This window comes from Oreochromis niloticus, linkage group LG3 (genome assembly GCF_001858045.2).
Source record: "Oreochromis niloticus isolate F11D_XX linkage group LG3, O_niloticus_UMD_NMBU, whole genome shotgun sequence".
In the NCBI taxonomy this organism is placed as follows: domain Eukaryota; kingdom Metazoa; phylum Chordata; class Actinopteri; order Cichliformes; family Cichlidae; genus Oreochromis; species Oreochromis niloticus.
In genome coordinates, this window is record NC_031967.2 from 15,941,887 (window position 1) to 15,969,420 (window position 27,534).

Genomic DNA, 27,534 nt, shown 5'->3' on the forward strand with positions numbered 1-27,534 from the left:
CTTTGTATCTGTAAGCAGACCATAGCAAAATAATTTGTAAGTCGTGTAAATATTTTTTACAAACACAAATTCTCATCTGTAGATGCACAAACATAAAATTTTCACATATTTTGGTTTACAAGACTACAAAACTCAGTACACAAATAGGCTTTTGAAGTACAAAATATTTATGACCACAATTTGAGCCCATAGCCATGTCCCTACATAGCCTTGCCGTGGTAAGGACACTGAAACATTCAGCGTTCTGCATTTTTTGTACTTTCATCGGTACCTGTGAAACAGTCCAGAGTACTGCGGCTGGTTGTCAATGAATTCAACCAAAGTATGCCTTGTGATGAGTGCGTCTCCTTACACCAAGATCTCTCTTCAGATATCTGCCACTTATATAAAAATGCATGTACTGCAACGCACTGATTTAATGTCTTCATAGTTTAGGCCAAGCTCAAAATAAAAATCTATGAATCTCTCGGTGAGCTGTGGTAGTTTCAAGGGTTTGTCTGGGGAAAAAAACTGGCTCTGACATTTGTGGTACATGTGACCCACCATGATTGCTCAAATAAATAGTTCAATGCATTTCTTTTTTGTTTGATTATTGATATTGAAATTGAAGACTGCTGTGACTGTGAGGAGTTGTTACTTGTTGTTGCTGGTACTACTGTTGACGGTGCAGCATCAGCAGCCCTGACAGATAGCATGTCGGGTTAATTGACACATTTTACTGCATTTAATTTTACTTTTTGTCTTTTAGCTTTTCATCGCAACTCTGTTCTGTAAGGTGCGTGAGAACACAGCAAAAGTGGTGTTGAGCAATTTACCCATCGGCCCAAAAAGCACGTCAGCCCACGCAGAAAATGCCTGGCATGCCAGATTACCAGTCCAGCCCTGGTTGTTTCCACGGTCTCAGTACTGACCTGGAAATGCTTGGAATTAAATTCAAAACTTTTGCAGGTAAAAACAGTACATCTTTTTTTCTTCTCCAATGACCCCTATGAGCAGGTGCTTTGGTGACAGCGGAAAGAAAAAAAAATCCCTTTTAACAGAAAGATAACTATAGAGGTGTACTCTTCAATCCTTAACCATCGCCCTCTTGCACAGAAACAGATATTTAAATAAATAAGCTTCGATATTGAGACAGTGCCGATCGCAAATTTTAAAGATCAGATACACTAAAAAAAAAAAAAATAACCTTATCGTCCATTGTGCGATTGGGTGCACAGATAGATACCGTTTATTGGTCCAGAATTTCTGCTTTTCAGATGAAATCGATTAGACACACAAAGCTTCCCACTCTTGTCTTTCATGTTTATTCCTGACATGACAAAATACTTTTATTGCTAATCTCAAGATTCATGATCCATAACTTACAGCGATAAACCTCTGACAGACTTTAATGTTGTGATTACATTTTGAACAGTGAAACAGAGAGAAGTGTTGGTTTCCACAGAAAACAAACCTACACTTTACAGAATTGTAAAGTATGAAAAACTGCATTACACAGGATTTTTTAGTATTTGTTTATTCCCTGAATGACACCATTACCAAAGTGACTTTTTAATTTCATCATGTACACTCAATAACCCCAAATTTGTGGCTCATCATGTAACAGCACATCTACAGATTCACAGATGTATCAGCTGAACACTGACTGATGCTGGGCGTTTATCAGCAAATAGGATGGCAGTAAACGATGTCGGTGGCTGATATTTATCTGTAGCGTCACTAAAAGAGTTTAATGACGAGCTGAGATACTTGTGAGAAAAACCCTCCTCACATTTATAACAGACGTGTTTTTCTGGGACAAACATGGAAACAAATAGGAAAGTAAAACATATTTTTGCTATTGGAATCAGCTCTCGTACAAATTCTTAAACACCAGTGATCTTCTTGATTTCAGAATAAAATTCCTGTAAACAGTAGCTGCTGCAGAGGTATAGAAAATGCTCATCTTTCAACACAAGATGCACGGACACATCACACACTTACCCTGCTGCTTTTTTTTTTTTATTACAACATATTAGTAAACATATTTGCATCAGCAGCATATTCGTTGTGTGCGTCCAGTACCGTCATCGTTTCTGAAAGTCGTTACACGTCGTCGTCGGGATCGGCGCGGCCACACAGGCAGAAGCAGAGGAGGACCAAGAAGCCGCACACGAAAAACAAACCGATCAGGATGTAAACCAAAGTGGTGGTCCAGAAGGCAAACAGGTAAAGGGTCTTGTTGCAGTAGGAGCTCACATCTGTTGCGTTTTTGGTGTAGTTGGGCTGATAAATAGAGTAGATCCATACATTACCTAAAAAAAGAAAAGGAAAACAAATGAAGTGAAGAATTAATAATAATTGCTTGATCTCTCTGCACATAGCTGGACTTTAGTGTTTGAAGGCCTGACAGCTGACAGGATGTGCACAGCAACACTTGAAGCCTCACTGAGCTTAGATAACTATTGTAATTACCTTAATTCATGTTACATGTACTTCTCAGGGGTTTGTGTGTGTAGTAATCCATTAAAACGGCCATATATTGCCACCTAGTGGCCCTTGCATGTTACAACATTCTCATTCTCCCCCTGGTGTACCTTAATGCTCATGTGAACAGTTTTTCAAAAATGATCTGGTTTTAGTAGTCCAGTTTTTTCCTTCTCTGGATAATGTGTATCTAATCCAGCTCACTTTTATCCTGGTTGTTCAAAACAGAACTTACAGGCTCACTCTGATCCAAGTACAGACTTTCAAACATGATCAAATTCAGATTACCAGCATTTTCATTAGGATGCAGGGGGCGCTAAAATAAAAAAAAATATAAATGAGAAAGATTCCTAATTAACTGCCTGAAGTTTGTTAACGCCCCACGACAAACGAAAGATCTGTCCAGAATGCACCCTGCCTCTCGACCAATGGTAGCTTGGATAGGTTCCAGCCCCCTGCGAGCCTGATAACGATGACCAGATTTAATGGATGGAAGTTTGATATTAAACAGCTATTTTGGGGAATATTTAATTAGCAAGAAATTCACTATTTTATCCACAACCAAGTTTACCTCACTTACTTTATCATGACTCAGAAGCACTGTACTGCATGACCTAAATAACTGCACTACCACAAAAGCCACAATTAAGACAGATACAGTCAGCTACTACTGGTGATGTCAGCTAGCAAAAGAGACGTGACCAAAATGAGATGATTGAAAACATCAGGTGACACATTTTCTGCACTTTTTGGCTCTGACAGAAAGCAGCAAACACTGAGAGCCTATGGATAGATTTAAGTCCTTAATGAGTTCAAGTTTATCTACTGTGATCACCTTTAACATTCTTAATTCACAACCTTTTTTTAAATAATGTCCTGTCTTGATCTTATTAGATCGTTCCAGATTACTTCTGAAAAATAGGCCCAGTTTCCCAGACATGGATTAATCCAAGTCCTACACCACCATCATCATTTTCTAACATAATTTTACTAAATTTACTTCCTATATCCCTTCTTGTGAGGCGTTTCGATGCCCCTACCCAGGCAATACCAGTAATTGAGGGCGATAAGGCTATCGCGAAGTGTGAGAGAATGAGGAAGCTGCGGAGCATTTTCTCAGAGACTTTTGCACAACCTTAAGTATTTTTAGAACCAGAATAGTCACATCACAGTGGTCACATCACAGTGGTCACATGCAGGTTTAAGGCACTTCTCCATTGGTTAAACATTTAAAAGCTGGAAGCTACATCCATCATTCATATACAGACTGATCTCCTCTTCCCTCTGCCAAGAATAATGGCTATTGATCTTCTGACCAATGAGAATAGAGAGCATATCGATCAATCAACACTCAACCCTAAAGACTACAGGCCTAATTGACATCCATGTCTTTGAGCTTGTACTCCTTGTTTTCATAGCGGCTAGCTTCTTTCACGCTGTGCTAGTGCGGGATATCAGTGTATTTATGAGTCACAAGTTTTAATGATTAGACAGGAAATCCTCCACCCTGAGTACATAAGACTCAGTGTCTGCTATGATAAATCTACGTGACACGATGAGGGGAGAGCACTTAACACAGCACCATATATTTTTTGCTGGCTTTTTAATACATTCAGTTTGGTGTTTGGAGAGTCATTGAGCTGAAACTAATGTGGTGTATAATAGAAATGTTCCACCATAAAAGCTGCATGAAGCGCACTGTAAACATTGCCTGTTCTGTTTGTGGTGCTGAGAGCCGTTAATGTTTAATCTCTTTGGTGTGAATTTATGCCGGTGGTTTGTCCGATGACCATGATTGTATTTACACAATTTTAACAGGCAGCCAACCAGAAACAGGTGACTTCCTTTACTTTTTAACTCACCAGCGATAAACCAGCAGAAGAGAAAGACAGATGTCAGTGAGTTCCAGGTTGTGCAGATTGTGCTCAGAGGGTTGGAGGTGCCTTCTTCAGACTCCCTGGCGCAGGGCAAGCAGGAGAGCAACGACAGAATCAGGCCAAAGACTCCCACCACTATCAGATAGATGGGGATGTAGTGCTCACGCGGACACTCATTAAGGTATATTGTCCCTGGTGGACACAAGGAGGATGATTAAAACAAGAACAATCTGAGCTGCCTGGAAACTTTAACAACTGTGAACACTCATTCAAGTAAGTACGTATGGAGCTCACCAATAGCAATCTGAGCAATGGGCATGCCGCACAAAATCACCTTTGTAATCGCTGCAAGAAAAATCAAACAGTGAACTCAGTTTCTTCACACGATATTTACAGAAATGAAATGACACCAGTGTTCATGATATTAATATCGCAAGATTTTACCTAGTGCGGGTGTTGGGGGTTGAGGATGGTTCCGGATGCGTCCCAGAAGGTTACTGCTCGCCATTTTTCCTAATGAGTTTTTTCACCTGCGGAGGAAGATAAAGAGCTGAGCTGGTGAGAGCAAAAGTGTTCAGATTCTTTTAAAGGTTAAAGTGAAGTTGTGCAAAGTGATTTTGAGCAGCCAGAAAAGGCGGTGACAATGAAACAAACAAAACAAATCTTCTGATTACAATACAAGAAATTTGTATCTTTGTCTGAGCTCCTCCTTCATCTGAGGCTCCTGTGAGTTCTAACCTACAGGTTTGTCAGGTCATCAAGCGGGTTATCAAACATCGAGAAAAGGCCTAAAACGACCCAATTTTAGCATATGAACATCCACCACTCCTATTTTTTATTTTCCCCAATGTGATTAAGTACAACAGCTTCCCGGCAGCACACACACTAGGATTGGATACCAAACTCTGTATTTTTCAGGGTACTACTAAATCAGTCTGCAACAGATGTTTGGTACCACAACACAAGGACTGGTACCAGGATTAGAGGAAGAAAGAGAGAGTTCCTCTGATGTGTCGAAGAAGAACAAATACACAGGATGGTGGCAGCGGTGGTGAGCCACAAACAGTCTCAATTGTTGTCTCAGACAAGATTCTCAGAAAATATTGTCATGGCAACACAGCACATCTAATCTGATGAAACACCAGGTCAGTCACAACATACTGTACATCTAAGACATGAAGATTATATCAAATCTGAAAGCCAAATTCACTAACAGAGCGGCAGCTAGCATTAGCATTAGGAGATGATGATGAAACTTTTAGTGAGACATTGTTGTTAACAGTAAATCACCCTAACTTTAAGTGAGATGGCACGTCTGAAATATTATTTTAGTATGTAAACAATATGACGTCAACCACATTGTCAGACAATGACGTAGGCAGCCGGTGTGGTATGTATAATATTGTTATTTTGTTTTTGTTTGCAAAGTGTGTCAAAGTTTGCATTTATTTTGTATGACATACTCTTGAACTCATTTTAACACAGAAAAAACAACAACAAAAAACCCCCAAAAAACCAAAACCAAAAGGACAGTTGGATACGATACAGGTTCAAATGTGGCGAGGCTAAACAGCCCTGTGGCATGGGCGGGCATGTACTGGAGGTTAAATATGCAGTGTTCTTACTTCATTCCTTTCTTTGTTCTTCCCCGACAGCAATATTTTTATTTCACAGAGGAGCCATTTTCCACACTGAAGCTCTCTGAGCGCTCAATAAGATGTAACTGATTAAAAAAAACCTTAAATGGTCACCTCTGAGTCTTGCAAAATGCTACAGAGCTATTTTACATTTTTGTAATATTTATAGACCGTCAACTGAAACCTCCCAAATATTTCAGTGTCATTGCTAAAAAAAAAAGAAAAAAAAAAAGCAACTTTTATTAATTGAGAAGCTTTAAACAAAAAATGAAATTACTGACCAAAACTCCAATCATCGAATTAGACACAAAGATATTTCATTTCATTGTAAATGAAAGGTGATGGCATTGTGCATTAGTAGCTATGATAACCCACTTTATAATTCATGGGCATGTTTCCAGCTATCAAGTGTGTCTCTTCTATAAAGCAGGAGAGACTCAGAAGAGAGTCCAAAACAATGAATACTACATTTCCCATACTGCAGCTGGACTCCATCTCTCATCAAACAAATTCCCATCTGCGGTAGGGTCCTTTAATAGCAAAGCAGGTCACATTGGCCTAAATTCAATTTACTTTTTTGCAGTTTATGTTGCAGCTCTCAATTATGAGCACAGACAGAAAATGTGACTAAACGCGGTGAACACAGTGGCTTCAATCTGTGTGGAAACTGGATCCACTGAACTGCGGTGAAGAAGATAAAGGGGAAGAAGGAGAGGTGTGTCTGCATTCACTACAAAGCCAGTTCGACCAATATTACTGGAAGAGCAGAGGCAAGGAAACAGCTCGTGCTCCACATTACAAAAAAAGAGAACGCAGACACAATCACGAGCAGGGGAAAAATGTAAAGCATGTGATCCTGTTGAACAAACTTTTAACAGCATCTGACTTGCTTTACGGAGTTCCTAGCAAAGTGACGCAATTGCTTTCAAAACCATTTCCCCCCACACGCTCTATAATGTTCCCTATCCAGCACGTTTAACGTTAAACTGCAGCCTCGCCTTAATTTTTAAGTTCGCAAGACGGTAAGCGTCTCCGCCTGCGTGGGACACAGACACGAAGCGCGTGTCGTCTCTCGAGCTCTCAAACAACAACAAAAAGTCAACACAACGAGAGAGGGAGGGGAAAAGGAGTTTCTGTGTTTAAATAAATGAACGACAGTTTCCCTTTTAAATCTCTTACCTTGTGCTCACTCCGAGTTCACCTCCTGCCAGCTGCTCGCGTCTCTGACAGCCTCACCTAGTCGGATGCAAAGCCTCCGCCTCTAGGGAGCGCGCGTACAAATAAGCTCACGCGGTCAGCTGATTGTGAAAGAGGCGAGAGGTGACAGGCTCTGACACACATCCGGTTTAATAATGGGTGTTGTTAATGATAAGCTTCAAAATGACTGTGAAGGACGTAAACGCTTCAATACTTAAATAAAACAGTTTGAAAAACAATTAATACAATTTTAGACTGTTGTTCTTTTCATACCACCGGCCTAAAAAAATGGCTCAAAAAAAGGTTTCTGAAAGTTTCATTCCTTTGGACTATTTTCAAAGATATATTACAAAATGTATTTATTTTTATTTTTCCAGGCTAATATGTTAAACTGGTGTTAAAAATTTGAGAAAGAAGGAACGACTGTGACGTAAAACGCAAATAAGGCTGAATTACTAAGGGTGTCATTAGGGTGAAATTATTTTTCTGCTCAAAGCAATGGTCATGGTAGTTTGAGATCCTTCACTTCTTACAGCAGCTGCTCACACATAGCAGCTGTCCTGATAATCAAATGCTGTCAAATGAGGGCAGATAAAAGCTGAATGGGCCGTTTGTTCTTCTCAAAAGTTTATTGTTTGCATTTAAACAGAGTGGAGCTCTGCGAATATCAGCAATACACGTATATGTGCATTGTTTTTTGTAAGCATTGTAATGTGTAGTAATGCTACAAGAAAGATTTGAATCTAATGAGAAGAAATGCTTTTAAAAATGATTCACCTTTACGGTTCCCAGTGATGTCACCGGACATGCACTCATATATGTACCGATAAAGAAATGAGCGCAGTGCTGTTTAATGCTTTGATTTTAATTATGCTTTCCAAAAAAAAAAAAAAAGATAGAATGATTTTAAATAAAAGGAGTGCGAACTGTGTTTTGGTTCTCTGTCTGCAACGGTCTGTAATCCGAACCGCTCGGTCTGACCATCGAGATAAAAATAGAGGTTAAGTCCGATTTGTTATTGAATTACGGTGTGTATTTCAAACTGCTAATTCGAGCTTTTTACTATAAATGTTTTTAGTTTCATTTATTTATGAAAATTATGTATTGTATATGTATGTATATGATATATGTATATTTTTAAAATGTCATATTGTTACATAAAAATCATTTGTGGCCTTCCCAAGTCTGCTCAGCTTTGCTTTGTGGCGTTCCTTCCTCCTGACTCGTATCACGGGACTAGAATAGAACCGATGCTCCTCCACATACATGAAAGAAGCCAGTGGAGGATGTTCAGGCATCAGCCTATAGGCATGTCCAACTGCAGGGAGATGGCAGGGCAGACACAGGACATGCTGGAGAGATTATGGCTCTTAGCTGACTGACCATTTCAGTGACTGAAGGCAAGTAGGTCTGCTGAGTGATGATAAAATAAAACAGGCTTACACAGTGTTTATAGTTTAATTATGAGAAATACAAATGTGACCCAAATATCAAAGTTTTTAATGCATAAAACAAAAAATAAATAACAAATCAATGAAAAGACAATACATAATAATGCATATTTTAAAATAACATACAAACTTGTTTTGGCAGCAGTTCCACTTTTCTTGTTGAACTGCCAAAGTTGTTGTGCCTGCATAACTGACCAGCAGATCACCACAGAGCATCTGTCAGTACATTAAAACCCTAAATATTAAAGTCCCACAGCAAAGTGCAACAGACCAAGCAGCTCACTGTGGTTTAAAATACAACAGGTCAAAAAAACAAAAAACTACAGCACCTTTTGTCACACAGCTTTATTTAGTTTAGTAGAATTTGCTCATCAGCTTCTACCTGAGAGGGCAGTGTTTGCCAGGGCAGCCAGACTGTCACAAGTCTGTGAGGCACACGCTGGAAGACGTCTCAAGATAGACGCAACCTCTGAGCCCTGAACGAGACCGTCCGCCTCGCAGATTCATCACGAGGCTTCGACTCCTCTCAGACTCGGCCGTCTGGAGTCGAGTCTCACCGAGGAGCGAGTCCCACAGCAGACCTCTGCTGTATATCTGTCAATACACAGGAAGCCCATTAGCCCTGTGTGTTTGTGTGCTGCGTGAGAGGGAACAGGAATGTGCCAAACCTCAACAGAGATGTCTGTGTTGGGGTATCTCCTGTAGAAGATGGTTCTCAGGTTGAATTCAGGGTTTCCGCTCTCCTTGAACACCCGCGTCCTGACGTTGTCATTCTCACATCTCACTACAGCGTAAACATCGGGGGCTGTGGAACAAATTCCAGCACGGTGTAAAGAAAGAAGGAAAGAAAACACCAAGGGAGATATGTGCAATAATTAAGAGTCTGCCCAAATCTGAGTGTTTCATTTTGCAGTCACCTGTTTGTTTGGGAAGGCTGAGTCCTGACGCCCTGCGGAGATAAACTGTGGTTACCACAGTGGGCTGAGGTAGAAGACAGTGGAGCACAGAGGGAGACGGTAAGTCCTCCCTCAGTTCCCTTCGTGGAAGAAAGAAATAACTAAATTAAAGGCAGAGGACTGGGAATAGTGAAGGGAAAAAGAGGTTGTTTCTGTTAAAGTGGGAAAAATTAAATCTTAGAAATAATATAAAATTTATGATGCTAATAGTGATTTCATATAGATTTTTATAATTTGTCAAAAAAGATATGTCTATGTCAAATTTACTGTTTGTTTGTTTTTTGTTTTTTTCTCTGTTGCGTGGAAGGACAAAACCACCAAAATGCAAATTATTTGAATTATAAATACAAAAATAATTAATAAATAAATAAATATACTTTATGACAAAATATATATCAAAACTGTTTCATTACTTAATTTAAAAAATGTCATTTACATTTATTTTTCTGTTACTTCCTAAACCTTTCCTGTATTATTTAATTTTGAAGTTATTCACCTGATTATTTACTATTTTATTTTTTATTTTATTTTTAGTAATTTTAAAATTTTCACCTAGATTAGTTGAACATCTGTAAAGATCTCCTGAGTAGAAGCAACAATATCTGTTTTTACTACACTGTAAAATGTAATATTGTGTTTAATTAAAAATATTAAATAGGCTGAACTCAATTTTTATCAATTTGTTATTAGAACTCAATTTAAATAAGTTACCAGTACTTTTTATGCAAAAATGCTGATAAACTCGATTAATTTGAGTTGTCCTAACTTAGAAAAACTAAGTAAGCTGGAAGTTTTGCTTCTCAGGGCGGAAGGATGAAAGATGTGTTTTGAAAATGCCACGTGACTACTGTCCTCCTCCCTCCCGGATCAGTCCGCATGTTCATGGCGCCAGCATTTGTTATGGAATATATTGAGCAAACCTGGAGATATTATTGTTGTCATTGCTGTGGATATTTACTGACTTGGTGAGTAAATGTTTACTCGTATTCAAACTGATTTTGTGGCTTCTCTTAGTTTAGCACCAGGTTTATAATCTTGCTAGCTAGTTAGTGTTAGCCTAGCGTTGCTGCTGCCGCTGTGCTCATGTTACTTAAAAATTAACACCACAGCCTTAAAAACCTTACATAAAACTATGTCGGTGAATTTTTTTGTTGATTGTTTGAAATAAATAAGTGAGATAAGAGCCCAGACAAAATTCTTTGGGAGGTGCAGCCGTTAGGGGTGGGGTGGGAGTGGGGGGTGAATAACGGAGCTCTCCGAAAACGTGGAAGCACTTTTGCAAATATGTGATATTTTGATAAATTAAGTAGATATTTGAGCATTACTCAGCTACATTCTCGCCTGAAAATATCTTAAAAGGTTATTTTGTGACCCAGAAAGGGTAGTCTGGTGAAAAAGAGGATCGCATTTGTCGGCCACGGTTGTCGCAGCCTGTGCGCACTTGTAAGCGCGGCAATGGCGGAGGAGCACCGCTGAAAAACGTATTATTTTTTCTGGGTCACAAAATAAACTTTTAAGATATTTTCAGGCGAGAATGTACACTGAAAAAAAGGCCATGTTGGATTTACTTGATTCAATAGTGGACATCGGTTGCACACAAATGTTTTGCTTTGGCAGAAACTTAAACAATTGAGTTCAATCAACACAACTTTTTCATATTCAATAAACCTGTGCATTTTGTGTTCATAAAACGCGACTGAAACATGTTTAGATGAAGTAAGTTGAGCTCTTGGAATATTTTAATCCTTCACAATTTTGTCATTTTATTTCAACACTATTCAATAACTTTTACCACAATACTACTTGGTCACTTAAATACTACATGTTCTCTTCATATTATGTAATGTTCAACAAAGTCTAGAGTCTGGTTACCATAAAAATTGAATGGATGTACAACAACTACCATCCTCCTATCCTGGTTGCAGGGGGGCTGGGAAATAACCCTGAAGTGATAGGTTACAAGGCAGGGTACACCCTGGACAACTCATAAGTCTATCACAAACAACCATTTGCACTTACATTCACAGGTAATTTAGAATCACCAATTAACCTAACTCTAGCATGACTTTTAACTGTGGGAAGAAACCAGAATACCCAGAGAGAAACCAGTGCAAACTAGCCAGACTGTGGATTTGAACCCAGGATCTTCTTACTGTGAAGCAACAGCACTAACCACCATGCCAACAATCCAGACTTAACGAAAGTTGGAAAGCTATGATTTCAAGGCTTGATGCAGAATTTTTTTGTACGTTTTTGTCCTTGACAGGTTAAACCACAATAAATAGCAATAGCATACACGTGGTGTGTGTGTAATTGTCTGCCTCTTATAACTCCAGTGATTTTAGCTGCAGTTTGACATCTCGTGCGATCTTGTGAATTTCATGAGTTCAGCAACTAACCACTCTTACTAGATTGTATCATGTCACCTCAACAAGAACAAATTAAGTTGTTGAATTTCATACAGATCCTTCATGATTTAATTACGTTTATAGAAACATGATATTATTGTGTTTAAATTACAAGTTAGACTTTTTTAATGTAACAACCACCCAATTTGCTCGATTTGAATGAGATGGATGCCTTCCTGAAACCACGATCCAAAGCGTACGAGACTGAAAGTTATTGACTTACTTCACTCGAACATGATATGAACAATTTAATCTAGCCTCTCTGCATATCATGTAGTTTCTACACTATATAGTTACACTTAACTTTAAAGCATGAGGCACTTATGTTAAATACACGCAAGATGTTTACGTAAATCCAAGAGTTGGCCAATCCCTTTTTTTCAGTGTAGCTGTGTAAAGTTCAAATATCTGCTCGATTTATCAAGACATGACATATTTGCAAAAATGCTCCGACGTTTTCGGAGACGTCTATTTTTTCATGCTTTGTGGCAGCTTTAGAACATCTGTGGCATCTACTAATGTCAAATCTAGCCTTTATTTAACAACATAAGCGAACTCTATGTTACAATGATTGCACAGCCATTAAGGATCAAATCAGTTTCTGAAAAATGTTCTGTTTTTTCTCCCTCTGCTTGCTTCTTACTGTCTTTGAGGCTCGGGACCAGCACTCCTGTTGTTGGACAGAAAGACATCAACTCAGTGGTAAGTGTTTTGGTTTTCCAATATATTAGTAACTGTCAGTGACATTTATATTAACCAGGCCGAACTTTAATCATACTTTAGATCAGCCTGTTTTACTTATTGTTTTATTTGTGCTTTGGTTTGGGGAAGTTGTTTCTTTACTGATCTTTTCCTGTCTTCTGTTATTAGACTTGAGATGTGACTGCACGATGCTGTTGCTTCGACTCCAGTTAATTCTACAAGACATGCTGTGTAAGTAAACAAACAACAACAGTTTGGTCTGCATTTCTTGAAAGATCACATCCCCCAAACTTAGTTTAGAGGGTCTACACTGTATATAGTGAAGTCTGCAAGTTTTCTAACAGCAAAATTTGTTTTGTGCCCAAATCATTTTGCACATCATTAGAATGAAAGTTATTGCCCATGTTTGCATAGCACTTTTTAAAGTTATTCTTTCATGACAATATTGTGTGTTGGTCACAGCTATCCAGACTGACAATTGGGACATTGAATGTCACCTCTCTGGTGGGGAGGGGGCCTGAGATCGTCTAAATTGGAGTCTGTTTTATACCAAATGCAGAAAAAATGTTTTAAGAAAGCAATTAAGTTCATGTTCCAAAAAATATGATTGTTTGCTTGCAGGACACCAGGAGAGATGAGTCCTCCGTCACAGATGGTGTGGTCAGTGAAGGTGGTCACCTGCAGGTTCAAGCTCATTGCATCTCCAACCCACATCCACTGCAACTGTACTTAAGGGAAGTTAAAGACTTTCTTCTGCACTTACATTTGGATCATCTCGATCCATGACAGTCATTCAGGCAGTAATGACTGGACTGGAAACAAGCCATCCTTAAAATATTACAACATTCCAGCTCCTGTGTTGGAATGAAAAACGAATGTGTTGTTTAAATTAGAGACTGCACTTGTGACAGAACAATAAATATTTTATGTTGATTATATAAGTAATGTAAGTACAAAACAAACTTGTGGTAGGCCTAAACTTATTTTCAGAATAATTACATCTAAGACTTTGTTTCGTTGTAAGATTATAACAGTGATGGCAATATCATTTTTATTCAGCAGAACAGTGTCCAGTATGTTGGCTGTTGTACTTTGTTGTGTTTGAAAATAAAAGTTGTGCTCATTTTAACATCATTACAAAAGTGTTGTTAATTATTTTTAATGATATTCATGGTACCACAAATTGTTTTTTCATTTAGTTGAACTTGAAATGTTTGTCAGTAGGTAAACAATTAGTATTGTCAGAAAGTCAGAAATATCAAGTTATTCTTAATACTGCAGACTTGCAATGTATAAGTTGTCCTAACAGTCATCCTAAGTAAGCTTTACTTAGTTTTTTTGAGGCAACGAGTTTCCATAATTTTTTTGAGTTCTGGGAACTAACACGGCTGTGTACATTTTGAGTACAGTGTACTCAAAATGAGTAAGTTGTCCTAACTTGGTCATCTTACGTAAACTTGATCCAATTTTTTGAGTTCTGGGAACAAATGAGCTTGTACAGAGTACTCAAAATAAATACGTTGTCCTAACTTAGTCATTTTTAGCTAAGCTTTACTCAATTTTTTTGAGGCAACGAGTTTCCATAATTTTTTTGAGTTCTGGGAACTAATTAGATTTTACAGTGTAGGATCAATCATCCAGTATGTGAAATGCTGAACTTGTGAAAGTGCCATTTGCAGAATAAATTGAAATGCAGAAAGTCATTGGGCAAATAAATTAAAATTTAAATGCAGAATTCAAACCACTGGAAACATAAATTGTGGCAAATATAAAAATAAAATTGTAATAAAAAAAAACAGTTTTGGTTTTTAAACCTTTGGGCAGCTTTGGTCCTCCGTACCTTTTCAGTATCTACACATATCAGAAGGTTCAAAGCCATTTCTAATCCTTCTTTCCTGACCAGCATTTCACCTGAGACTGATACGAGAGTGGGAGAAGAGCCGAAGCAGGAAGCATCCCGTGACGCCCGGCAGGAAGGTGGTGGGCAGCACAACATAACGTCCCAGAGCCAGAGTTCCCCTCAGTGTCACACTGCGGGAATCCATGTAGATGGAGCTGGCCGCCTGCTCCACCACGCACTGCACCCGACTGCAGCGGTTCACCTCCACCTGCAGATGATGAGGAAGGAGCGAAATAATTTTTTTATGACTCAAAAAGCGTGAGGTTGCTCAGTGGCCCAGCTCACCTTCAACACCTCAAAGCCAATAGGCAGGTTTTCTCCTTTTCCATTTTTCCTCCACATCCTCCTGTCCTCCTGCTGCAGACAGATCAGCACCTCCTCCTCTTTGGCTCGCACCTCAAACATGAACTAATAAGAATGAAAAGTCATTTTTAGCATTCATGTGCTGATGCAAACCCTGGTTTCAATCTTGTATTTACCTGTGGATTGTGCAGGAAGGTGTCCCTGTGATTGATACATCCACCACACCGGCTCCTCTTATCCAACTCCACCTTCCAGACTCCATTCACCTTCCCACCACCCTTTTCTGCTGTCACTTTGTTCACATCAGGCTCGCTTCTTCCTCTTCTCCTTCCTTCCTGTTGGCTCTCACCAAGTCGATCCTCCTTTCTGTTCCCACTCTGCTTGGTCCCTCCAGGCCCGTTGCTGCTCTTACTCAGGGTCAGCGTAAGGTTACTCTGGAGCACAGTGGGTGGAGGTGCTCCATGGGTGGGGGGAGGTAGAACCCACTCCCCATAGCAGCTCACTTCTCTCCAGCGAGATCTCGGCCACAGCAGAGTCCTCTCCACCAGTCTGCACACCACCACATCTGTAAAGTGTTGACAGAAGTCCTCGAAATCCATCCTTAGGAAAAAGGAACAGAATAAAATGTGAGGCAGAAACCAGCTAACCCACATGACTTTTTGTTCTTCAAATAATAAAAATCAGAAGTACCAAAACTCCCCAACATCACGAACAACGAGCCCCATCTTGTCCCTCTCTGCACGACTCAGTTGCTGCCACTGCTCTGACCTGCAGGGGGCACACAAGGACAAAAAGTGGAACACTTGGAAAGGATATAAAAATAAAAGCAGTGTTTCAGCTTCTAGAAACCTTTATTGGTCCATTTCTCAGACTTCCATGATGCGAACAGCAGATGTCCCCCCCCCACCCCAGTAAAACAAATCCCAAACTATTGTAAAATGTCAGAATCTCTCCAGAATATCAGCAGTGGCATTATAAAATGCTGCAAACCACAGCGACACTGTTGAAGTCAGCAAAGACTTTTCCCCCCAGAGCTCCTACAAAATGCTCTCAACAGTCTGACATGTGGCAGAAGTCAATGCAAAGAGTTCAAAGTCACCTCTCACCTCTGACTCCAGGCACCGGTCCAATCTGTGGTCCCCCACGGGTTCCTCATGCGGACCATAAAGAGTCTGGATGTCCCGCCTGTCTTCAGTACCTTCTCCCCCAACCTCACCTTCCTCACTGCCGTGATCCCGTAGGCGTGTCCTCGCACGAGCCCACACTCCAGCACTGACTCCACGGTCTCTCCCTCTGCAGGCTGAGAAACATGTAAAATCATTTTAACCCATCTCTTTACCAGCTTTTAAAATGTTCAAGACTCAGAAGCCCTACCCGTATGGAGCAAGTGATGAGGGATTTACATTCATGGACCTTGGTTAAAGTCTGGAAGAGCGCCCTCCTCTGGTCACTGTGCAATCTCAGGGCCTCACGATCCAGACTGAGAGGCTCTGAAACTCCACCAGTGAAGTCGATCAGGGCCTCTGCAGTGTTCCCTCCCTCCAAGGCCTCGTAGCAGCCGTTAAGTCTAAAAGGCATGAGAGTGATCGATTCACAAACATTACACATTAGGATTGCCATAAGTAGTGATTGTGGCAGTCGAGACGTAGGGTCAGCAGCCTAAAATGAACAACAGTCCCATCAAATATCAAAACCAGCATCTTCTGCTGATCCTCACTTGGCGTAGGCCTTTTCCAGCAGGGCGCTCCAGAACTCTCGTGGTGTTGCCGAACGACAGAAGAGCAGCACTCCATCCTCGCTGACAGGCAGGCGGTCATCTACAACAACATCCATCCAGCGACCAAGACGCCAGAACCTGAAATGGAAAATTCCTGCATACAAGTCGGGACGCTTTGGATTCCACTCCTGATTCAAATGATCGGGGATGACCTAGGAAGAGGAGAGAGGTGGATGAGGAAGGGTGAAGAAAGACAAGGAAGGAACTAGGAGGAAATGAAGAGAATGCAGAGTAGGGACGATAGTAACGAATAAGGAGAAAGAGGAAAGATGATTGTGAAGAAGGTCAGGGGAAAAACACACCAAACCTTTTTCCACAGTGATGGCTCAGACGCCAGGCAGGAAATGGCTGCCACCATCCAGCAGTTACCCAGACTTCCTTGGTGCAAATCACGAGTGCTGATGCCATCGACAAACAGACGGGGATCCTTACAAATCTCCTGGAGAGGAAGAGAGATCAGGCTTATGACAAAAAATATGGGACGTAGTTAGTCATCACCTGGCAGACTGCAGGATAACAATAACACTTTAGCAATAGACTGTATATCCACAGTGTGTCTTTGCCCTGTCTTCCTCCTCTCACTCCAACCAGTCACAGCAGACAGCCAACCCTCCCTGAGCCCGGTTCTGCTTGAGATTTCTTCCTGTTAAAAGGGAGTTTTTCTTCCCGCTTGAAGCTAACTTCAAGTGACCACAGTTTCTGGTCGTCACTTTCACATCCTAAGTTTGGACCACAGTTTTTCCACCTTATCAGCAACAGCGGGTTCATTTCTTATTTGTGCATCAAGGAGCCAATGAGCTCCTACCTGCACATTTCTAGGGAAATACAGGGATTGTTCATCACTACGTGACAGCTAAAGGGGTGAATGGCATCTGTGTCCACCTGGGATCTGAGATCCTGTGATGATAGCAGCAGGCTTGAACCTAAATCTAAAGCTTAAAGGAAGGTCGGCATTCATTATTATCGGTGAGTTCATCTCTAAAAGCAGATTGTTTCATGAAGCAGCTTTAAACGACACAGTTAAGTGGAGCAAGCACTGCCATTAATGACTGCAGCAGCTCGTATCATCACAGAGTTTTATGGGGCCTGCAGGCTGATTCAGTCAGGGTGTCAAAGCACTGCTGAGGAGACAGATCCTGTGTGTGTAGCCCTGCTGCTCTCACTTTGGACGGGGTCAGGTAACTGTAGAAGTGTCGCTGCACACACACACACAAGCAGAAAGATACACACTGGGTGGCCATAACTTCTTCAGCTGTAACGCTAGACAAGAAATAAACCTTCTTTACGACGCTATCATGTTCGTAACAAGCTTCAGATGAGACCACGGAGATTACGAACTGGATAGTTTTGATAGCAAATGGGAAGTTAGGGTGTGTTTTGTGTGTGTGTGTGTTTTTGTGTGCCAGCAGGGTCAAGCGACAGGTGACACCCTATCATCTGTGTTGATACACGCTTAAAATACCTGAGTAGCGCATTAGCAACGCAATACCTTTAACCCTTTCTCTCCAGCTCTGAGTAAGCAAATTAATCATCATCAGCGTTTCACATTAAGAGCACTGAAGGCCTTGCAAATATACTGAATGAACTCCTTGAACTAATGACCCCGATGGGAAATACCCAGGGATTTCTGATCCTTTCACATGTTTCACTGTTTGGATTAAACAGATTTTCCTCAGCACAGCACAGTGAGGATCAGTGTCCTGAAGATTAAAACACGTCAGACTGGGATAAAACTCTGTAATCATAAAGTTACTGGACCATCAAATGTCTGATAAATATCCACACTAAACAACAATCCCTTCGACCTCGATTCACCTTAACATTTCACTGGTTTAATTCAAGTGTATTACCACACCCTTAGCTCTCTGTGGACGCAATAAAAACCTATACTTAGACAGCTGTACCCATCACAACAGTGTGCTAAAAACACCTGGGCTATTTAAATTGGCTTGTGCTTTTTCTATACTGTACACACCCACAATCCCACTAATACAGCGGTCCGTCATCGACTTGCTCCCTGAGGGCTAAGGTTTCACCAGCTGACATGACGCCTGTCCTTTAATAGAAAGTGCTTTAATTAACCAAATCTGCTGAAATGCAACATGTGGAGGCAGCAACTCAGTTTAGATGTGGGAGGGGAGGAGATGTATTTCAAGTTAAAAAACAAAACAATTTCAATTTTTCACTCCACGTCTAACTCACCCTCGGCCTCTTCCAGGTCAGACCCGGTGGAGGCTGTCTCTTGTAAAAGAGGGACTGGTCTGTGGCGGGGAATAGAGGATCCTTGAAGAGCGCTCCTCGACGGAGGCAGGCCCGCCGCAGCTTGTGAAAACTCTGGCCCTGGAAGTCGTACACTCGTTCTGGCATCCTGGTTGGGCCTCAGAGGCCTTAAAGGAAGGTGGAAAGCAGATGAGAAAGGGGAGAGAGGGTCAGAGAACATACTGTAAGAAACTGGAGCTATGCACTACTAAAGCAGTGCGGGGATACGCTCACAGCATGCTCACTGGACAATCATATGATTGTTGGGCTTTACTGTTTCCTTTGTATTATTGTAGGATTTTTACAATATAAAGTACCTTGAGGCAACTGATGCTGTGATTTGGCGCTTTATAAATGAAATTTTATTGAATTGATGATCAAAATGTTCTTTGGTAAATGTGAGACAAGCAGTTCTTTAGATGCTGTTCTGGGTTCTTTTTTGAGCTGGATGAATCGTTAATGCCCTCTTCAGTTAATTTTGGTAGGCCGGCCCCTTATGGGAAGGTTCACACTGTTCCAAGTTTTCTTCCTTTTTGGATGATGGCTCTCACTGTGGTTCACCGGAGACTCAAAGCCTTAGAAATGGCTTTGTAATACCTTCCAGACTGATAGATGCCAATGAGTTTGCTGTTTCAATGACAGTTAAGATCTCTCACACTACTTCACTTAATATTATTATTTGTTTCGCCCAACTAAACATTACAAACAGTATCATATCACACTGACCGGCTGCAACCTGCCTAGAGACTTTTCTGTGCAGTCCCATTAAGGTTACCTCACAGTTCATATAATTCCCACTTAACCAAACACTGCCATTATTTAACTTATTAATAAGAGTTCATTGAAATTCACAAAGTGTATTAATTTAAAATGTACATAAAACCATCTAATGTAGCATTTTTTAAGTTTTTGTTGAAAATCCTGATGATGCAAGTATAACATCCAAGTACTGAGTAAGCACACAGTAACTACTGTGTAAATATTAATATGCAGACTAAATAAGATTGAAATAATTGAACTGAATCTAAAGGGGTATGTAGCTCATGGCAGGGGTAGCTGGGGGGTATCCTGTGGGGTCAGTGTGTATTTTGGGGGCACAGGGTGAGGACAGCAGTAAAGTAACGGCACTGTTTTAGTCATCAGTGATATGAACTCAGGCAGGAGTCAGCAGAATGAGCGTAGATGAGCGTTAACTGTTTGTGTTTGTGTAGCAGAATGATTCAGTGCCAGAGAGAGTGTGTATCAGGTCAGTATTATCACTTTTTGGTGAAGTCTATTTTTTGGCTTTTTTGTCATACGATCTTTTCACAGACGCCCCAAATGTGGAGGAAAATGTATAAACACACATTTTTACGACATCAAGCTGCAGGAATTGATGAACGTCTTTTCCTTGATGCTTTTGGATTAGATGCTGATGTTGGTGATGTTGCCTTCTCTCACTAATAGACTGAGTTTTATTTTTAGTACTTTTAGTAACATTTCTATAAATTCATCTGCAGGTGCTACATGTTTGTTTTGTTGTTGTGCACTACTTTGACCCTTTAAACAGATGGTTGTTATTTTGGATGAGCCTGATCTGAGTCTATTTTTGCTATACTTAAAACCAAATTCACTATGTGGAATAATGAATTTTATTGTAGTGAATGAAATCTTTGTCTTGCTGTGGGTTTATTTGTTTCACTGATTGTGAACTCCACCTAGTTGAGCAACCATATCTGGCACACAAATACATCTTAGGCCTTTGAATGTTTTTATATTTTTCCGATATTAACGTGTTATTACGTTGCCTAGCAACCACCTAGCAATGGACTAGAATGACCCTTTTTCATTTATGCAACACTTTGTAAAAGGTATCCTAACACACACAAAACAAATCATCATTCGCTCCCAGTGAGCATCAAATCAAAGTTCTTGTATTCGAATAATTAATCATTCAGGAATGATTAATAAACTGAAAGTATACCAATCAAATCAAAGTGTTTTAATTTATTAATTTATATGTAATCAAAGACAGAATTTTGGGCATAAACATTTTTTGTTTATTTTAATTTCACAACAATAACATCTCCATTTTATACACAAAAGTCAAGTTAAGCATAATATTCTATGAGGCCTTCACATTGCCTAGCAACCACCTAGCAACAGGCTAAAATTACTTTTTTTAAGCATATAAATACCATGTAACAGACCTGCTTTTTGTTTTATGTTGTTATTTATATATTTTTCACAACATCATTAAGTATATCAGTTGCCAACAGCATGAACAGGGGAAACTATACTGTAGCAGGAGCATATACCACAAATCTGTAAATATGCCAATAGCAAAAAGTATAGGGTTGAAAGGCAGATTTATAGTAGCTTTTGCAATCCATTTTTTATATCAAATTTTTCATATAGTTTAAAACAATCTTAGGTTCATAAAAATCATAGTTGCTGATCAGATTCCCTGTTTATAGTGTTTTCATGTATAAGCTCACAGCAACTCTAACTTTAGGGTCTACTAGTTTTTTGGACTTCGTGAGACTTTAATTGCTTAGTAAATGATTTTTCCTACAATAGTTTGCTTGGTTAGTGCATTAGTTTGGCACATCACCTGCTCCAGTACTCACTTTTTAGTGTTCATAGTGCATCGACTTTAAGTTTTTATTAAATGACAGTTCTTAATATTGTCATTTAGTAAATTTGAAAAGTATACCTACATTGTTGCCATGGCTCTAACATATATTTTACCTTCAAGTCTGGAAGTTTATCCACTTGCTTTCCTAAGATGGACCTTTGTGCTGAGCCCCGTCAGTGGATTCCCTCGTTAGTCATTTAGTCATCCTCATTTTTGAGGATAATTAAAAAAAACAACAACAACAAAAACAGCCAACATGTGTCCACTGTTTCCTCCAGAGTCAGCAGCAGTTAATGTTGTCCCTTCCTCTGAATGTGTCAGGAGTGTTTGCTACATCTCCACCAGGTAATTAACTCGGTGTCATACTTGTGCCATTGGACCTGGATGAAAAAAAAATGAACGTGAAACACAACTCCTCACACCATGACTGTGTGTGCAGTTTTTAGAGCTGATGCATGAGCGTATATGTGTGTGTGTGTAACTTTATCTCCCTCCACTCAGACAATAGACAGACAGCCGCCACACCAGGTGACATAACACTTAGAGCCTTGGAAATCCTCACACAGTTACTGCACTGACTCAAGGTTCAGACGTTCAAGACAAACAGTTTATCCTCTGACATCATCTGAAGAACATCAAAAAATGTGTGACCTAAGGTTGTGTGTTTGTATATATGCCCTCATATCACTTACTGCTGCCTCGGCTTTTCTGTTTGGTGACTGTGCACATTCTGTCCTCTTCTCCTCGAGTCTCATGTCTTCTCTTTTCTCTTCTCACTTGAACATGGCCTGTGACTCCCTCGCTTCTCTCTTTCTGTCTTATCTGTGTAGTCTCTTCTCCTCTTCCTTCTCCTCTCTATCTTCTCCCTCACAGTCTGCTGGAGTATCTGTTGATCTGCTGCTGTCGAGTGTGCTGCTCCTGACACATGAGAAACCAAGAGACTAGCGCTCCTATGTTAACTACTTCACTGCTGAACACCAGGCTAAAAATCCCCCATTCATATACAAAAATAAAACTCTGCAGCAGCAGCAGCTTTTTAAGAAACACCTTGAGGAGCAGAGCAAAAACTGACAAGCTATTGATATATTAAAAAAAAGAAACAAACAAAAAAAAAAACAAAGAACAGATTGTGCTTTAATTATTCTTCTGTTTAGTCTGACCATCTGTGTAGTTGTCTATCTAGATTTCATATTGTGTACACTGTTTTGTATCCATTTGTTAAACTCTGTATTTTTAGAAATACACTTGCTGATGATGTATAAATAAACATCCATGCGACCTGGCAACATGCTGAAACTTCACTACTAGGTTTCAGTAGTTTCATTCAATTGTTTTGACTTAAAAAAAATATTTATTTCATATAAAATCATAAATTCATTTTCACATATTTCACTATTTGGATATGATGCCTTATTATTCATGTGGCTACATGGTTATGATCATTTTTTATAATATGTTTAGAGACAATATGCATAATACATTTATTTCATGTTAATATATCTATGTTATATTAACATTATATTGTAAATATTCCTGCCATATATACAATTACTGTCCACTTTATTAGCCACATGTTGCTGGAAGTGGTTTGGAACCCGTTTTTCCTTCAGAGCCACCACTTCTCTGTTTTTAGGAGTGGAACCCATTTTAAAAAATACTAATAAATAATAATAAATGTTAAAAAATAAATACATTAAATTAAAGTTATTAAAATAATATTGAGTGACGTTGATTCTAAGAGCTTGTACATTTATTAGTAAAGAACTGAACTCAAAAAACTGAACTCTTTAACGTTTGTGGATAGACTATCTTCCCTGACATCGCAGCATCATGCATCGACTAGTTACGTCTGTTAGGACGCACTACGCACGCGCAGTTTAAACTCGCCATCAAATACGCCGATGTGGCTCCTGTGCCTTTAAACTCGTGGTAGTTTGACTTTCCCCGCAGGTTTTAAAGCGAAGCGTTGCAATGAAACTTGCCGTTGTGTCTTTGTTTTGGCTCTGCGGCTTTGTTTCGGCGGAAGAAAATGAGAGGCTGCCGAATAAATGCGAAGGTAGGAGCAGAAACTAGCACCAGGGTCTAATCTTGGACCTGCCCACAGTTACCAAACTTCTTGTTAACGTGTGATTTCTGATGTCGGTCAGTGTGTAAGTTTCTGACAGTCGAGCTGCAGGACGCTCTGGAGAAAACCGCTCGCTCCCGTGAAGTCTTGGAGGTCGGAGAAGTGTTGGACACCGGCAAGAGAAAGAAAAAGATCAAATACAACACCTCGTAGGTATCTCTGAATGAGGACATGCAACTTATTTGAAGCTTTTTTTATGGGATTTCTTTGTGGCATGTGTGAGCTGTACTGCAGGCTGTGGCTTGTGTCTGACTGTGAGACCAGTAGTTAACCCCGTGTGTTTGAATGCAGGGAAACTCGGCTGACTGAGGCTGTAGACAACATATGCGAGCGCATCCTGGAGTATAATGTTCATGCAGAGAGGCCTGGCAGCCTGAGATATGCTAAGGTAATCTGTCAGTTTTTTAACACTTGTGCATTAAAAGTGGGTCACGTGGTCCTTATTGAGTTCAGTCTGTGTGTCAGACTGACATTTAGGCCATTTGTGTGTCTGCAGGGCTCCAGTCAGACCATGACGACCCTGAAGAATCTGGTACACAAAGGGGTTAAAGTGGACTTGGGGATGCCGTACGAGCTGTGGGACGAGCCCTCTGTGGAGGTGACAGACATGAAAAAACAGGTAGGACTGTGTGTGTGTGTGTGTGTGTGTGTGTGTGTGTGTGTGTGTGTGTGTGTGTTGATTTAAATGCACGTCTTGCTGCATATTTTGTAAAGTGCATATGTTATTTGATGACACTGTATATGTACTTATTTAAAGTCGTATTACAGTATATTGTGGTGGGCATTATGCAGGTGCTGCTATGGAAACCAAGAGGAAATGTGTTCAATGTAGTGTACACTTACATTAATTGATATTAATTTCTTGGTGTGTGTTAGTGTGAGACGATGCTGGAGCAGTATGAGGATGTGGTGGAGAACTGGTACTTCCATCATCAGGACCAGAGGCTGGAGAATTTCCTCTGTGAGAACCACGTCCTTGAGACATCAGAGCAAGGTGGGAGATGCATGATGCCAAAACAAGTTACTGGTTGGCGGATGATATTTATATTTTAAATCGCACTCTGTTGAGAATCTAAACGCGCTGCCAAAATGATTACATTCATATACCAGGAAAGCAACAGAGAAAATAAGAATTTCTCATTTCCTGTTTTGTAAATTGAATTGAACCCAGGGTTAGTTCAAACAGGCCCTGAAGTCAAATCACAAAATTTATGCAGTACAACATTTTTAAAGTGTTTATGTGAGTAATGTGGGGACTTCCGATTCTAGGATAAACTGGAAGTGGTGTGAGTACATACAAACCCAATTCTGTTTTCATTTGCTTACCTGCAACTAGAGCTGGGCGATATAAGATTTTTTTTCATGTCACGATATGTTTTTTCATTTCAGGCCAAATAACTATATTTGTAAGATTTAAATGTGCCGTTGCTCACAAGTAAAATGTGAAATAATCAGCAGCTTGTTTTGATTTAAATATTTATTTCCCATAATAAGTTCAACAGGGTAGATGTACTTAAGGAACATGAGACTTTTTCAGATAAATAAAGGCAAATATTGCAAACTACACAAAAGGCAGCCGCTAAAGCGTTTAAGTTTCAAAATAGAAACAGAAACAGAAACAAAAGACTACTAAATTGTCAATTCCACTTAGAAACAAAATATTAATTCTAAAAATAAATCTTAGGTCGTTTTACAGAAGAACAGACAAAATTGACTAACTTTTGTCAATATCAAATAAACTGAGAACTAAAAGGAAATTCTCAATCTCTCCTTGTTGTATAGCTTAGCTTTTCAAACAGTTTGAACAGTTACTTTAGTCTGACAAAAGCCGAATGACGAATTAGCGCTTTCAGTCAGAGATTGAGCATGCACCGCTTTATTGTATTTCCAGACTTGCTTTCGGCACAATTTACAGTGCGCGCTACTCTGTTTTTTGTCAGACTTGAAATAGCTGAAATACCTCCACACTACGGAACTTCTGTGGCCCTTCCATTCGACAAGCTCTCCGGCATTGGAACCATCATCTGTTTTTTCTTCAGTAACCTTCGCTCACGCTCTCGGTTGATTTTTCTCTAGTCGGCACACTCATTTCCTCCATTACCCGGGCGACACGGCGGCTGGCTGCTTCCCAAACAAATACACATGTGCGGCTTGGCACTTGTGCTGTACGTAACAAGTCACGTGACGTGATGGTGATTGGTTCGGCTCTGCGCTACTTAATTTGGATTGGCTGTTCTTCCTTTTTTTTTTTTTTTTTTTTTTTTTAAGAGGACAAGAGAGATGAGGCCTATCGCAATAGTTTAATTTTTCTATCGCAAAAAAGTTATTTCGCAATACATATCGTTATCGTTCTATCGCCCAGCTCTACCTGCAAGCTTTACTTTGCAAACCACCTGCACCCAAACTCCTCTTTAATGCTGTATCTGACTGAATTATTGCTATTCCTGTTATCACTGATGTCTGCCCTTTAATGTAAGGGAGTCCTACTGCTGCTCGCCCTGCGGTTTGGCCATTTGTAGATATTTGGCTACAAAGAGTGAGAGATTTACTCAGACATGCTAGCATGAAGTCCTCCAACTGTGAGCATGGATGATGCTGTGCATTTTTTTTTTTCTTTTCTTAAAACCACAACTATTGGAAAATGTTTATGTTTGCATATAAAGTGACTGAAATATGAACTGAAACCACACAGCCCTTAGTGTTTTCTTTCTCTCACTCCCTCAGAATGTCTAAAGGAGGTGTGGAAAGGAGACATGGGGGACAAAGAAGGAGCTGAGGAGGAGACAAGCGCAGAGGAGGAGGTAGAAGAGGGAAAGCTTCATGATGCCGGGGAGCTTTGAAGAAGACAAGGGGAACAAAGAAGACAACGCTACACCTCAGTTACAGATTTTTCTAACTGCAAACTGGTGGATAGAAGCTGAAATCCTTTGAGAGGGTTTCAAATATTCAGTAAAAGTTACACTTAGATATTTAGCTTTACGATGAACACGTGCAACATGACACTTTATAGGGTTTAACGCTAAACGTCTTCCATTATTTTGTATGTGTGGCCTTTTTAAACTGTTACAGCGCTCCTTGTGAGGTTTGAAACCTTTATCTTTAATATTTGAATGTTAGATCATCATGTGACCTCTCCCTTTGCCACAGTCATGGTACATATCAGTATTGTTTTATCCCTAATTGCAGACTTGAAGTGCAGTATGTACAGTTTTCTTCATGTTTAATAAAATACTTTTTTACAGTGCCTCTGTACAAAATCACTCATGAAATACACATCTTTATGTTTATTTCATCTCGTTTCTGTATGATCTGACTAGATTAATAACTGTTAAGTTTTTTTCAACAGTGAGAAAGGACATTTAAAAAGAAGAAAAATCTCCTGTTGAAAATTCACCTGTTGAGAGGGAAAAAAAAAAAGAGAGAGAAATCAAGCAAAAAAGAGCAGCATAATAAACACAACCCCATCGCTTTAATCTAGCTAAGTGTAAAGTAACAGTAAATACTAAACATTGAATGTTGATGTGCAGCACGCAGGACTGACAAAAGCACAATGTGCTTTGAGGTAGCAGCCAAGAAGGGTGTGGCTTGTGTCTATGAACAGGGAACACCTGTGTGGATCAGCGCCCTTGTATTTAAAAGGTTTATCCATGTAACGATCTGCTAGATGGTGTAGGGAGCCATAGCCCTGTCCCCCAGGGCGTGAAGCATGCATGGAGAAGATCCAGGACCCAGACATCCAAAGGCCCCAGAGTGTGAGAGCCCAAGGAGGACCACCGGAGGGTCATCCGTGCCACTCTCCTGGGAAGAGCTGAGGAGAGCACCAGAGCAGGGGTCACCCAGCAGCCACGGAGCAGAAGCC

The 27,534-nt window shown here is 40.0% G+C and overlaps 3 protein-coding genes and 1 long non-coding RNA gene across 8 annotated transcripts; 2 read left to right on the forward strand and 2 right to left on the reverse strand.

Annotated features, from left to right (window-relative positions):
• Window positions 1-1,287: 1,287 nt before the first annotated feature.
• On the reverse strand, window positions 1,288-7,312 carry LOC100699880 (uncharacterized). The gene is made up of 5 exons (XM_003458707.4): window positions 7,160-7,312; window positions 4,788-4,873; window positions 4,638-4,688; window positions 4,329-4,535; window positions 1,288-2,294 (listed from the first exon to the last, which is right to left on the reverse strand). Exons 2-5 carry the CDS (start codon window positions 4,849-4,851, stop codon window positions 2,086-2,088), a joined length of 531 nt encoding a protein of 176 aa, XP_003458755.1. The 5' UTR covers window positions 4,852-4,873; window positions 7,160-7,312; the 3' UTR covers window positions 1,288-2,085.
• Window positions 7,313-8,627: 1,315 nt separating this feature from the next.
• Window positions 8,628-22,516, reverse strand: LOC100702854 (calpain-5). Of its 5 annotated transcripts, none has more exons than XM_025899315.1 (14): window positions 22,243-22,516; window positions 21,664-21,930; window positions 18,877-19,061; window positions 16,982-17,113; window positions 16,615-16,826; window positions 16,311-16,464; window positions 16,004-16,197; window positions 15,588-15,665; window positions 15,074-15,497; window positions 14,880-15,002; window positions 14,606-14,802; window positions 9,546-9,664; window positions 9,297-9,433; window positions 8,628-9,222 (listed from the first exon to the last, which is right to left on the reverse strand). In XM_025899315.1, exons 3-14 carry the CDS (start codon window positions 19,039-19,041, stop codon window positions 9,046-9,048), a joined length of 2,112 nt encoding a protein of 703 aa, XP_025755100.1. In that variant the 5' UTR covers window positions 19,042-19,061; window positions 21,664-21,930; window positions 22,243-22,516; the 3' UTR covers window positions 8,628-9,045. The 5 variants fall into 5 exon arrangements, with proteins under 5 accessions (XP_025755100.1, XP_005463902.1, XP_005463900.1 ...); XM_005463845.4 differs by having other exon boundaries at window positions 9,546-9,577; window positions 16,272-16,464; XM_005463843.4 differs by having other exon boundaries at window positions 16,272-16,464; window positions 22,243-22,515.
• LOC109200112 (uncharacterized) lies at window positions 12,653-13,354 on the forward strand. The gene is made up of 3 exons (XR_002060314.1): window positions 12,653-12,694; window positions 12,863-12,925; window positions 13,316-13,354. It is a non-coding gene; the product is annotated as an uncharacterized LOC109200112 (long non-coding RNA).
• An 892-nt stretch (window positions 22,517-23,408) lies between the features above and the next one.
• Window positions 23,409-26,919, forward strand: cnpy4 (canopy FGF signaling regulator 4). The gene is made up of 6 exons (XM_003458708.4): window positions 23,409-23,606; window positions 23,698-23,824; window positions 23,967-24,063; window positions 24,172-24,294; window positions 24,552-24,669; window positions 26,400-26,919. Exons 1-6 carry the CDS (start codon window positions 23,522-23,524, stop codon window positions 26,513-26,515), a joined length of 666 nt encoding a protein of 221 aa, XP_003458756.1. The 5' UTR covers window positions 23,409-23,521; the 3' UTR covers window positions 26,516-26,919.
• Window positions 26,920-27,534: the final 615 nt, after the last annotated feature.